Source organism: Pipra filicauda, unplaced genomic scaffold (genome assembly GCF_003945595.2).
Source record: "Pipra filicauda isolate LSUMZ 115617 unplaced genomic scaffold, ASM394559v2 scaffold26_size5592650_pilon, whole genome shotgun sequence".
Classification (NCBI taxonomy): Eukaryota; Metazoa; Chordata; class Aves; order Passeriformes; family Pipridae; genus Pipra; species Pipra filicauda.
In genome coordinates this window covers 4,400,458-4,414,703 of record NW_024104387.1, presented here as the reverse complement: position 1 = coordinate 4,414,703, position 14,246 = coordinate 4,400,458, and the positions used below count along the sequence as shown (strand labels likewise).

The following is a 14,246-nucleotide window of genomic DNA, read 5'->3' as shown; positions in this document are numbered from 1 at the left end:
CACACCCACCACAGGAGGATTTGGAAAATGCTGCCTCTTCTGTGACTGGAAACCTACTCAAAGGTGACCCAAGGACATGCCTGTCCAAGGAGGAAGGAATGCCTGGGCTGCTGTCACTGAAGGTGCTTAGTGTGAGTTGTCAACTGCTGCAATCTTTTGTATCCTTATCTCCCAACTTCCAACCCCCACCCTCAAATAGTTCTGTCTTAAGAAACCCCTCTTCTTGCCTTTAGAGGTGTCCTTGAAGAAAAGTGATCTCTCCAGAGCTGCATTACGAAGCCACTTTTCTCTGGGCTGGCATGCTATTAATTAAGCTAAGAAATTAAACTTTTTCAAAAATCAAATATTTACTTCACGGTTTTGAATGCTAACTGCATTCAACACCTACACGATGCAATGTTCAGGCTGATCCTTGCTTTGTTTTAAACATAAAAGAAACAAACAACAATAATAACGACAATAAAATCTTTATAGTAGGGCCAGTAGATGTAAAGACTTGAAAGTTACCATCAGCGGTTCTCACAATTGTGTTATTTATAGGCTGCCATGAAACCAGTAAGTCACAGGAAAAGGCAGACTTCAGTAAATCACCAGGTGATCTAAGTACCTGAGACAGAATGAATGCATATTTTTGTAACTTTTCTGCTGATAGCTTACCTGGCTCTATTAGTCGAATTAATCCCTCATGATGAGCTACTTTATCTTTCCAGCTCTTGGTGTTATTAGCTGCCGTTTCCAACTTCTTCTTAACCTCCTGAAATAAGATACAGCCTGCTTGAAAACAAGAACAACTTTACTCTGTTTATATAAAAAGATAAAACATCTTTTAAACCCAAAGCTAGAACCATGCTAATTCAGTCAGCCCTCTGTGTTAGTGAGAGCTTAATTTCTAACCATCCCAAATAATTTAGTCATCGCTGGGGAAAAAAAAAAAAAGTTGTCAAACCAGAATCCCAAAATAACTTGGTTTTAAAAGATTCTGTAGCTGTGTAAGCAGGGCTCATCTTCATAAAGACTGAAAGTGTAAACTGTAGTTTCAAAACAGGAAGATGCACTTTCTGTTCCAAACTAAGTATCTCTCACTACGAGAAATCATAAAAAAGGAAAAGGACCACTGCTCTTACACCCAAGCAAGACAGAGGCATTCTTCAGTCTAAACTGGGCTTTTGGGCAATTCCAAATGCAAGGCTAAAATGTTTAATTATTTCTATATTAATTGTTTTGTGGATTTTTTGGGGTTTTTTTTAAATGTCTATTGTATTCAGCAATTCCTTCGGAGTACTAAGTGATGTTTCGCATACAAAAAGGTGAGATGTCACCTAAAGAAATGGCAAGTACCAGTGAAAAGCAATCTAATGATGGTGTGAGATATAACACCAACATGGGAAGTTGTAAAGAGTCCACAACTACCCCACGTGGGCCCTTGTTCATGGTCACTGCAGCATTTGTATTCTGTGCCAGTCAAGAGCTCATTGGCTTGTCCTTCACAGAGCTCACCTCAATGGCAGGGAGGCCAGCATAAACACTCCCTCCAGTTAAACAGAAACCCAGCCAGGTTTTGTTTCCTGACCTAAATACATGCAGGATCAACACCTCCCCAGTCCTGGAAATTGTGCCGCACTTCAGACTCTGTACTCGCTGGATTCTGGCTCTTATTTCTTCCACAAACTGACTTCCACAGCTACTGACCTTCACCAAAAACACTCAGCAGAGCAGAGAGCAGGCCTGGCATTTGGGACAGGAGGCACTGCTACACATTGAGAATCTGAGCTTAAATGCATTTTCGAGTGCCTACAGTAACACATTGATATTTCATCTGTAGAAGACAATATTGTGCAATTACATCATCAAAACACTGCAAGAATAACTAACTCAGAAGCAAAAGGCATTCAGTTATGAGAGCAATGGGACTGCATATGAAGTGAGTCTACAGTAAAAGACAAATGCACACAGAGTGTTTCAGGATATGACTGAGCTGGCTTGTATGCAAATTGGGACAAAAATAAATAAAGGAGGTGGTGTGTCTGAAATAGGTCCTCTTCTTCAAATGTATCCACTGGTCTAGACCAAGAAAACCTGACCCAACTATACTACCTCTCATTATAATCTTCGTGCCATACCAATCCTTACAGAAGCATAACAGTGATGAACTTCAGTCAATCTGTGGATGAGAGGTTGATGCACAGAACAGCTCACCTCATACTGCTCAAGGGCCTCCTTCCTTTCCAGTTCAAGTTGTTTCAGTTGCTGCATAGCAACTTGAAGAGCCTGTTCCTTTATAATTCTCTGGTTTTCTAGCTCTTGCTTCTCTGCTTCTGTCATCTGAATGGTCTGTTGCTGCTGCAAATGCCATTTTTCCAGTTCAGCTCTCTTTGCTGACTCCTCTTCCAGCAATCTGCAATGGGGATTGTTTTGTTAACTGCACTTAAAAGTAAGTTGTATCCATTACCTAGCACACATGTATGGAAGCAAAGTTAATTGTTTATTTTCCCCTCCCTCCTTTTTTAAAGGGTAGGAATATATTGTTTATAAAAAAAGAGCTTGGGAAGCAGGGAAAAAAAATTATTGCTTGCTGGTTTGCCTTCAGCATCAAGCTGCTGATCATGCCAGCAGTGCAAGCAGTCTGACTGCTACAAAGGGCTATTCAGAAAATGTAGTCAATAATGCAAACACGCAACACAGAGCCCTAGAAGAAACAAGCATGCATAAGTTATCTTCATTGTCTTAGTACCGAATATATGAAGAAACAAACCATGGTAAAAAAAGCCCAAGTGAATAAGAGGAAACTTAACCCTTTATCAGTACAGTTTAAACCTGCCATAAAATACAGTAGAACGTCATATTTACAGTTAGTGCTTTATAAAATAAACAACTGACAAGCTTGTACAGAGTGATCTCAGTTTTCCACATGCTGACAAGCACACCACCTGATGGAAAAATAAGTGTGCCTGCTTTTCTGAAATTGCTGAGCACTCCCTCAACTAAGCACTAATCGAACATATTTAAATACCAGCTTGAGCTTTCATATCTTGAGGGAAAATAAAACCTGTGTTTTGACTTGAAGGTCATTCCAGCAGCATGTCCAAGAGGCAAACAATCATTAGTGCATGGTACAGTTACCTACTATTTGCAGGGAAGGGGTGGGGAACTGAAATACTTTTCTACCTGGTCAAAGCCATACCTGGCCTGAAGTTTCCTCACAGTCTCTTCATCTTGACGTGCCTGTCTCTCATCCTCCAATGCTTCCTGTAGTTGTTTATACATTTCTTCCAGTTCACGTACTCTTTGTAAATATTGTTCCAGTTCAGATGATTTCTGAGCAACCTGCTCTTCCATCTTTTGCCTTACCTAGCAGCATAAATTGGGGACACATGAGCTAACATTCAGCTCAGGGTTCCAATTTTTAAAGGAATTGCCAGGTTTCCCTCAGATGATGTTTTCAGAGACAAACCTTTTCCTGCCGCCTGCAGAGCAGAACTGTGGCTAGAATTGTGGCTAGAACTGTAGATGTGTAACTAAGAGCATTAAAAAAAAAAAAATTAATATTACAAGTTACTTATGTTGCCCTACTTCCTGCAGCACAGGATTTTTACAGGAGGTTCAAACCTAACTTTGGTCAGTTTGATCTTCTTGCTTAGTTTACAGATACACACTAAACTGAAGGAAGAGAAAGCTTGCAGAGTGGCCAGACACAAAAATCAGGCTGATTTAGTAACAGTTTCCACTCCCTTCCTCAGGCAAGTCCTCCCTTGGCAGCAGTGTATCTCACACACGTGTCTGGATGATGGCACCACATCAGCAAAGGACTGGAAAACAGCTAAGGAGGTTGGCTCTGCTAAGAGAAGAGCCACTACAACAAAGAAAGGTAAGGGACGGAGGAAGGTGAGGGAATGCTGCATATCCTCAATCCCCCAGTCTCTGATCCTTATCATCCTTCTTTCACGGACCAGAGAGTGAAACCAGGAGCCTGTGACTCCCACAGAGGCCATTCCTGTGCTGGGTCAGCAGGAGGCAGCTGGGATAAAGCACCAAGCCCTTGGCATTTACCAACACAAGGCATGTCCTGCATAGCCCCGACAGGCTACAGTCACGCGTCGGAGGGTGGCATGTCCTGCCCCACTGCTCTGCAGTCTGCTTTCCCTCAGCTAACCGAAATCCCAGTGACCCAGAAAGTGATTGCATTCAGGAATTCACACTCACCCATAAAGCAGCACTGTGTGCATTTATGTCCTGAGATGTCCCATCACACTGACTTAACAATTTCTGCTTCTTTTCTCCAGATAACAGAAAAACTCATTATGCCTGACAAAGCCCTTGAAGATTGAGAACTAGTTCTTTTGGAAATTCCCAGTGTAGGTTAATAGCAACTTTACTTTTTATATTTGTGTGTGTGCATAAATGTAAAAGGACACAGCATAAAAAAGCAATAGTTCTGGGAATATATAAAATGCATTTTGATTATGCCTGATTCATTTTGCATATTCATACAGCACGTACTGGCCTCAGGTTCTCCGTCTTTGAAAACTCCAAAAAACTCAGCCTGCATTTATCCTTCGAACAGTCAATATTTTTCCCAGTTTTCCAGTAACACTTAAGCCTTGGAAGCTATACAAATTGTAGCCAAGCTGTGCCAGTATTTGAATTCACCAGTAAAAATATTTTAGTCCTACATCTCTAGCAAATGCAACACAGGTTGCATTCTCCAGCCTCCAGCAAAATCTGTGGAATCTTTTCAGTGGCTCCTGTGAGGGAAGCCCTTGCTGCAGGCACGGCTCACTGTGTGTAATCATAGCAAAAACCCACGTGCTCTGCTCACCATTTTTTCTCTCTCCAGCTCCAAACTGAAGCGATCTTGTAATTCAACTTGAGTCTGAAGTCTTTTCTTCTCCTCCTCAGCAGCACGAGCAGCTGCTGCTTCCAGTTGCTGGAAGAGAAGGGTGTGAGGTGGGGGAGGAAGAAAAGGAGGACAAAAACAATTTGTCAAAGCTAAAACAAAAATGGAAGAAACCTTCAAACGCATTAAGGCACCATTGTGGGGGGTTTTTTAATGTCTGACACTCTTCTCAATGTCTAAATATAATTTTCCATCTTGTTTATTTGCATGACAATTTGAAATTTATCAATGAAAAGGTAATTATCCCAACTACCTCCAAGTTTCCTTTGAGTCCTGCCTTGCACAAGTGAGAGAAATCACTGTATTTCCTTCTCTACCTCATATGGGATAGAAAACTGTTATGGAAAACCACATTTCAGGCAGGATTGCATCGGAGTTCCCACAGTGAAAACATGCCAGCATGCATAGACTTCATACAGAAACAGAAGTGAGAAGCACTGAATTGCCATGGCAAAGCAGAAGTGCCATGAACTTTGACTAGAATAAGTGATTGTGCTATTGTGAATCACACCTCTCTAACATCCCCTAAACTGCCAAGTAAGGTAAATAACATTCTGGTTGATAATCATCACTTGAAATTAGAGGGAGAATTAGCCTACTCAGAGCTAAGGCCTAGGAAAGAGCTGCTGGTAACTTCATGCCTTCTTGCAACTTATTAAACTTTTGTCGCATCTTCATTTTACAAATAAAAGCAGCTGTCACCGTTTTTTCTTGCATAAGGATTTTGATGCACATAAGGTTAGAAATCTTCAAGTACCAGCCAAAGCTTTACCAACAGTGAAAGCAAAACAATTCTTTCACAGAATTTTCTTAAGAAACTTATCTGATGCTTCTTTTATAGTATGCTGGGCTGGGGAAATTGTTTCCATAGACCTTCAATACGAGTGGGACACAACATAAAAAGGACATGGACCTATTGGAGTGAGTCCAGAGGAAGGCCAAGAAGATGATCAAAGGGATGGAGCACCTCTCCTACGAAGACAGGCTGAGAGAGTGGAGGTTGTTCAGCCTGGAAAAGAGAGGGCTCCAGAGAGACCTTAGAGCACCTTCCAGTGCCTAAAGAGTCTATTGGAGAGCTGGAGAGGGACTACTGACAAAGGCATGTGATGATAGTACAAGGGGTAACTTTAGGAAGGCAGGCTTAGATTGAATATTGGGAAGAAATTCTCTACTGTGAGGGTGGTAAGACACTGGAACAGGCTGCCCAGAGAAGCTGTGGATGTTCCATCCCTGGAAGTGCTCAAGGCCAGTTTGGATGGGGCTTTGAGCAACCTCGTCTAGTGAAAGGTGACCCTGCCCACAGCAGGGGGGCTGGAAGTAGATGATCTTTAAGCTCCCTTTCAAACCAAACCTTTCTATGTTCCATCATGCTCATTAGTATTTTTGGAAGGCACCACATTTAAAGCATCCTCCCTCACACAACCTAGATGAACTAATGAGATGCCTAAGCAATTAAAACTGCCACGCTAAAACTTTCATTCTTATAAGTGCTCGTTATATCACTCTAGTCTGAAACAGATGGGAAGAAGTGAAGGAGAAGGCTCAAGTTTCTGTTTTTAAGCTGCAGAACATAGTACAGAATTGCTCTCCTTTGAAAGGCTTAAATGATGCCAGTGCTTTAGAAGCAGTATTCCTCCTCTGCCAGAACATTCAAAGGCATGTAATTGTAGTCAAATTCAAGATGCCTATTTAAGTGAAATTTCCTTTTGATTTCCTTCCCTGCTTTGAAATTAAACAAGCATTGCCAATACTGAGCCAAGAGGGCGAACGTGCAGAGTCCCAGTCAAGGGTGGGTGCCAACAAGAAAACACTCTGTTTGTCCTCTCCATATCAGCAACTTCCTGCTTAATTCAGGAACATCAGTTCCTGGTAGGTAAGGTTACTGGGAACTGTGCAGTTCAGGGAAAAGTCACAAATGTTGGGGAGGGGATCAACAAGAACACACCATTCCAGGACATGTTTGTTAGATAGCACAGAGTCTCTGAAGCCCATGCAAGACCCCAAACTGAAACAGAAAGGGTGCACACATCTTGTGCATGCTCTCACAGTTAGAAAAACTTACCTTTCAGTCTGTTCAATGTGCACATCTCAAAACTCCATTAAAAATATGAAAAAAAAAAGTCTATTTTAGACAAAAGTTCTTATGCTTTTGAAGCTTTCTACTGCAGGAGCTATCAAAATACAAACCAGTTTCAGAGTGCAGATGTAAATGGTGTGCAAACGGTGGCTCACTGCCATCAGGAGCAAATCAATCTCTAAGCTTTCCAGAACAATTTAGTTTCCTGAACCATTTACAAAGCCTTTTCCTTGAAGAACATTTTTCTAACTAATCAAACACTTTCAGTTCCTACAACACTGTACTTCCCCACTAATTCCACTTGGGTAAAATGCAGTAGTTCATGTCTGAGCCTAAGCTACTTTCTTTGAGAAGTCATTTTAATCCAGTCCCCTTCAAAAGGTGCTTCTGGTCACAACTCCCTCCCTTTAGTTTGTGATTTTTATAAAACTCCCTGAAGTCTGTCAACATCCTACCGCTCCTTGGGGGTTGCTCTCGTGTTCTCTCTCCCCTTAACCTTTTCTCCATAGAGTCAACAACACAAAAATCCAGCCTTATGATTTCTGTTAACAGGTATATTACTTGCCAGTTGCAGGTAACACAGGCTATCCTTTAAAGTCTATTTTTCATACTGAATCTTAAACATGTGGTAGATTACAGATGCTAAAATTAAATTAAAAAATGGTTTTCCGCTCTTGGATTCCATTTAAGGTGAACAGAATAATACCCACAACAGTACTGTCACTGCAGGGTTAATTAAAAAAAAAAGACAAATTTGTCCTTGCCACAAATTGTGACTTAATGACAAGACTTTTAAAAATATGTTTTTTGGATGGTTTTATTTGCTTTCTAGACTCAAAAGCTTTGACATGCTCTCACAGTATTTACAGTTTCCCCCCACTGCAAAGATCATTAAAGTTTTTTCTAAGAGGGCTAAAATTAGTGGGTTTGATTTATGAAAAACTCAAGCAATTATGCCGACTTGTTCTAAATGGGAATGTGAAAAATGATCTTAATTTAGGAAGGTAGTGTCGAAAAGACTCTTCAGACTAAGCACAGAGCAAGTCTGTCTGGTCTGCTCTAGCAGCAGGGACTCAGCAGGTGAAACGTGGGACAGCAGAGGGGAGGGAGGTGTTTGATGTGCTGTTTTCAAGGCCCACTCCACCCTAAAAGCTATCACGGCAATAAAAGCCACAGTAACTCTTCTTGCAAGCCTTTTTTTTTAAAAGATAGAGATTATATCTGGATACTAATCAAGTGTCTGTGGAGAACTACTGCAGAGACACCAGTTGTTCCGAAGTCCAAAGATGGATCAGCATGTTCAATCTGCTGTTGGAGCGTGCAGCCACAGTACAGGCACCTTGGTGTCTCCTGCCAGTCCTCAGACTAAAAGACAGTCCACAAGGACAATGTATTCACCAAGTCTTCTTCTAATTTGTGGAGATTTCTAACCCAATTTTCAAGCTTTCAGAAGTTAATCCAGTGTTTACGGGAAACATGTATTTAAACATCACTATGTGCCTCAGCTCTACAAATCTCTCCCAAACTACTCCAATAAAATTATGCCTAGACATGCTCATAAAATCACTCCCTCTTTGGAATCTTTGTAAATTAAATTTACATCGCTAGAAACTACATCTGTGTAAAAAGAACAGTTCCCATACAAATCACATAACATAACTTTAGAAAACTATGTAAGAAAATCTTAATGGAAAGCCCTAAATTTGACAGATACATCTGACAGAAAAGGAAAACAAAAACCCCACAAGTAACTGAAAATATTAGTCTCTCCAGTCACCAAGGCCCATCCACAGCGCTGGCATGTCCTTCTACAGTAGCTTGACAACACCCTGCTAAGTACAGGGGGCAGGGCTGGGCCAGTGAGTTCCCTGAGCCTGCTGAGCAGTCCTTGGAAAGGGCTGCAGTCAGTGCTGGAGCATCACTGCAGGCTCCACCTGCAGATCCACATGCTCAGGGCACTGGTGCTGACAATGTGCCTCAAACACCTGAACAGGAAACAGATGCCCGATCACGCTCCAAGAAGCCCAGCTCAACCACAGGGATTGAGCTTAAGGCTTGACAGCTCCCACTCCCACCTTTCGCACGGCCTCCAGTTCCTTCTGCTTGCTCTCATTGGCCGCCTGCAGTTCCTTCATCTGCCGCTCCAGCTCCTCCTGCTCGGCCAACAGCTTCTGCCGCAACTCCTTCCGCTTCTGGCGCGCCTCTTTGTGGGGTGGGGGGCTCCCTGCTCTCAGCAGGTTTACCGTGGTCTGGATGGCTGGAAAGGACAGACAAAGGGACAGGAAGAGAACACCATTGAAGGGAAGTGCTCGACTTTCTGGATGGACTTTGCGAATGAATACTTGCGGTGTTGTTCGTTGGGCTGGGGTTTTTATAATATCTTTTTAAATGTGAAATAACTGGTGTCAGTCTCCTAATTCTCATCAGGCTAGCTGTCAACACAAACCAGGACTGAAAGACACTTGGCTCTCAGCACTGGCTGTGTGCCACAAGGATAAGGTCTGGTAATTCCACAGCATTATGCCAACGCCAATATTGATTTCTAAAAGGCCATAGACTTACATATGCAGCTGCAAGAAAAAACCCCTGACATTTCAGGATTTCTTACTACCTAGATTCAGTGACTCTCATCAAGGAATAAGATGTTATCTAACATACACATTACTTAGCTCCCTAGAACCAACCCTGTATTTTTACTGACACTCCAGGGGAAAACTTTCTCCCAGTAAGACAGTAGCTCTCATTCACTTATGTGCAATGAAATATTCAGAGAGCAAAGCTGAGGAGTGGCAGATGGTTTTGGTATTTTATTTATCTACTACAGCTGCAAAAAAATATCTCCTTTTTGGACCTATGTAATCATTCATCATACGTCTGACTTTGGTGCAATGAAACACATGCTGCAGGTAAAGAGGGAAGGCTCAGCTCCAAATATTTAATTGCTGCACATACTCACCTTGAATCCATTCCTGCTTCTTCTTCTTATCAGAGGCACTGATTTCAAAGGTTTTATCAAGACATTTTATGAGAAAAAGGCATTTCTTTCCATCTCTGTCAGGCAAGGCCTAGAATGGGTAACAAAAGGATTAGCCTTGCAAATACTGAAATCAAGTTATACAGTCAAGCTCCACGTATGCAGTTATGTGAGCCACAGAGTTGTAAATACCAGCACTAAGAGCCTTTATTAAAAGGGTGTTTATGAATTCTTTTTCTATAAAGTTTAAAAAGCTCTGTTAATAAAAGATATAAGGAGTCAATCCCGCACACACAAAAAAGGATTAATTCTTATCTTTAGAGACATACTTAGTTTTTGGAGTGGTTTTACCTCTACACAACAGTTGCCATCCAGTATGATGTCTCCCTTCTTGTCCTTTAAATCTTCACTTACGTAGTAGGAAATAATATTGGGTTTTAGCACAAACCATCGTTCCATCCAATTTTTCCTTTTGTGACCCTTTTTCAACATATAGCCCTGTTAAAAGCAACACATCAGCTGAAATACCTGACCTCTGTTCAGCCACCTGGTCTTTTGGTTATGTGGTGTAAAGGCCCAATAGAGCACATGGAAAAGTGACCTCATGGCCCCAGACATTTCATCTACACGCTCCATTCCTAACACCAGCACACTGCTAGCTCTTTAGCCCGTGAGGGGGGAATTGTTCTGTCCAGAACAATCATTATGTCATTACCCATTCATTATTATGAGTTTTTGGTCCTCTCTGATGACCTTCACTATTTAATTGTCTTCATTGAAGCAGAGACATTTGCCATCACTAAGATTCACCTGTGACACTTCAATGACAGCTCATACAAACAGTCAGTCCTGTGTGGGTGCTCACCCCAGTGACTGATGTGGGCCTGCATCCATGCACTGTAAATCCAGCCAGGTATGGGATATTCCCACGGACAAAGCAGAAGCACCTCTGTCCTGGGAGTGGCTCTGCCCTGCCAACACACTCCTGCAGCTGCATCCCACTGAAGAAGTGATCCCATACAGGAGACTTCAATGAGTATGTCAGAGAAACTTAAACAATGTCAAGATTTCCCTCACGGTATTTTATTTTCCTTGAAAGATGGTCCACTCAACTTCTTATACGAGAAAAACATTTGCAAGCCTTACCAACACTACTTCAAAAGAAGAAAGACAAGCCCATACTTTGCCACTGAGCTCTACAAAAATAAAAGAATAAAAATTACAGTCTTCCATAATTACAATAAATAGGGCTGGTATCACGATCAAATCATACAAGTTTGCCTCTACTGAATATTAACATATCTAAAATATAAGCAGCAATACTAAGTGCAGTTATGAAACTGAAACACCAATATAGCTATGAACAAGCCATACAAAAAGTATAATCAAAGTATTCCAGATTAAGAGATGGAAAAGTTGGAAAGGAGACCAAGGGACATTTTTTCTGTAATGGCTTTCATCTGTAACAATTTTTGATACAAGCAAATGTGGCACATTTAAGCCAAAGGTATCTTTCTGTGCAGGTCTGAAGGGGAAAAAAAATTCAGTACCATTGGAGAAGCGTTTTTGTTTAAAAAACAAACCAAACCAAACAACTCCCTACACATACATCTTATCTGTACTCAGCTCTTCTAGCCACTTAAGCATGTCCAGAGCCAAGGCCGTGCCTATTCCCATGTGCCACCCCGCTCCCTTGCTCCAAAACAGGAATGCACAGAGAAACGGCTTTGTCTGCCGCCTCCATACTCGGGTGTGAGGTCTGGGTGGGTGCAAGGCCATGTGAAGGACTCTTGCAGCTTCAATCTCTCATGCTTTGCACAGTCTAAGTCATAACCAGCTATTTTTTCCCTTCCTGACATACCGGATTTGCTTTCAAAGCCAAGTCAGACTGATATTTTCCCCCCCAAATTTCTGCAAAATCTTTCCCTATTATTTCAGTGTATCAGCTGCTTCTCATCTTCCAAAAGCCCATTGAGAGCTCCTGAAAAGTTGGAGCTTTTTCACATGGACCAACTGTCACATGGACACATCTCTCAGAAAATTAAGTATTATAAATTTAATTAACACTGCTGCCCTCCATAAGCCTTGGAGATCCAGAAGGTGTACAATAAAAGGGGCAGCACAACACTTGGCTACAATACTGTGTGTCATTAATTAATAGCTTGAAGTAATCACATGATTACTACAATAAACAGGACAGGTCTGTGAATCAACAAGGTATCAGGATACAGGCTGTGACTGAACCACATCCAGAAGACACACAGGGAACTCTGTTCTCCACTGGCCCAGTGACTCTCCAGGAGATGCTGGGCCAAACCTTGACACAAACTATTTTTAAGTGTCAAGCAACCATTGAAAGGCATGCAGACATCCTTGAGTAAGAGGCCTGGGCACCAAGAGAGGAAAGAAAGGAGACAGTTAAAAAAAAAGGGGGGGGAAGGAACACACACAGTGCAGTATCAAAACTGAAAAGAAATCTGACTTCCTCACAAGTTTCAAGAAGGACTGATCTGACACTGGTTATTTTATTTTCATGGTATCAAAAACCAGAATGACTTCATTTTGCCCTCAACTGACTATGTGTGTGTGTGTCCCCAGCCCTCACCTCCAACAGGCAACCAGCAGTTAACAAATTAGACTTTTGCATTGTTCTGTGGATATTCTGAAAGAATTTCCTGTGCCAAGACTTTCTGATGACTTCTTCAGAACAGCTTAGGAAAGCCTGCCAAGAAAGCCTTTGTTTCTCTCCTCACCAAGAAATCAAGGATGAAAAAAATTCTTTGCCAGGTAGAAGTCAATTTTAAAGAGCTCTCTAGGCAAACTCTGCTGTGACCCCTCAGGTTCCTGTGATGTTTTTACGTCCCATGAAAGAAATGCAGTTTTTAAAGACATTCCTAAACTGATAATCCAGCCACTGGAAATCTGAAGAAAGAGTTTGCTAATAAAGGCCAGCATGACTTCTTGTGTTTGAGTGCAGGTAAGCAAGCTGTCAGTCACGTAGCCTGCAAAGCAGAACAAGAAGGGAGAGTGCTCTGGAGCTCTTCCACAACTCTTTGCCCTGTTGAAGTGGGGCAACTTAAAAGCAGATCTTTCATCTGGAGCAAAATCCTTGTCCAGACCCCCTAGTTTGAACACAGAGGTTATCACCAGCACAACTGTATTTCCTGAAACGTAACTGAAACTACAGAAAGCATTATCAAAGATTGAAGAGCTGTCACCAGTTGAAGCGTGTTGCAGCTATTCTGTCAACTAACAAGCAGCTGATAGTAGCATAAAAAAGGCCATATTTCAAGTCAGAGCCCACTTCTTTCACTTTGTAGAAACAAGCTCTCCCAACAAGCAACTCATTCATAATACTGCAACAACTACAACAATCTGAACAGCAGCACAATTTCTCCTTTATAAGAATAAACTCATATTAAAGAACCCTTACATGTAATTTATCTGATTTCCTCCTGCTCATTATTCACTGGGTGAAAAAATTCCGGTATAAACTGAGCATTTTCTAATTACCCAATAAATCGTTGCTTTAAAATACCAGTTCTCTGTGGTTCTTACCTGTTTGAGTACATCTAATATGAGCTCATTAAAGACTTCATTGATGGCCATGGACACGGTCTGTCGGTCCATGCCTTTACTGAACTGCCCACTTCCGATGAGGTCAATCAGCTCCCACGCAGAGAGACCCTCTCGACTGGTGTTGAGGGCAATCTTGTAGTGGTCAAACTGCTCTTGCTGCCAACCTGCTCCCATTGCTTCGGTGATTTTTTTAAGTAAATATTCAATCTGTACAGAAGTACAAGCAGAAATCAATCATTTCCAGCAGGCCTGGAAGTCAAGTGCTGCAGAGCTGTAAACTAAGCTTCTCCAGAGACATGACAGCGAGATTCCTACGCTTACGTGTAGGCCCTTAAGCGTAGGTGGTTTAATTATCAAAGGTTTTAAGCTCCTGTCTCAGTTGAACTCTTGACTGCCAAGCCCATCCCACAACTACTCTCTTCATAGTAAAACAAAGAATTGAACCTGACAGCCTCATTTAACATATCAGATTCCTACAGAACACAAGGGACCTTCCCTGCAACAGCTTCCAAACTGTGATGACTGAAGCGTGAGAAAGCAAGAAGTTTCAGAAAGTATTCTTGCAAGACAAAAAGAAAACAAAGTAGGAAAAAAATAAGAAAATATGGCAATTTAGACATGAAGAGAAATCAAAAACTACCAAGGTATGATCACATACCCTAGTCTTCACCTGACCCTTCTTCTCTAGCTCTCAAGCACTCCATCCCTGGACACAATCTTGG

The 14,246-nt window shown here is 41.7% G+C and overlaps 1 protein-coding gene across 2 annotated transcripts in view; it reads right to left on the bottom strand.

Moving 5' to 3' along the window:
* The window catches only part of SWAP70 (switching B cell complex subunit SWAP70), a 39,161-nt gene that overhangs the window by 2,140 nt on the left and 22,775 nt on the right, over positions 1-14,246 (bottom strand). For both annotated transcript variants that reach the window (XM_027737626.2, XM_039382469.1), the window contains exons 4-11: positions 13,504-13,731; positions 10,297-10,443; positions 9,928-10,036; positions 9,047-9,228; positions 4,817-4,924; positions 3,182-3,348; positions 2,197-2,395; positions 658-754 (exon numbers count right to left, since the gene is read on the bottom strand). In XM_027737626.2, coding sequence (XP_027593427.1) covers positions 658-754; positions 2,197-2,395; positions 3,182-3,348; positions 4,817-4,924; positions 9,047-9,228; positions 9,928-10,036; positions 10,297-10,443; positions 13,504-13,731 — 1,237 coding nt within the window. The remainder of the gene's footprint in view (positions 1-657; positions 755-2,196; positions 2,396-3,181; positions 3,349-4,816; positions 4,925-9,046; positions 9,229-9,927; positions 10,037-10,296; positions 10,444-13,503; positions 13,732-14,246) is intronic.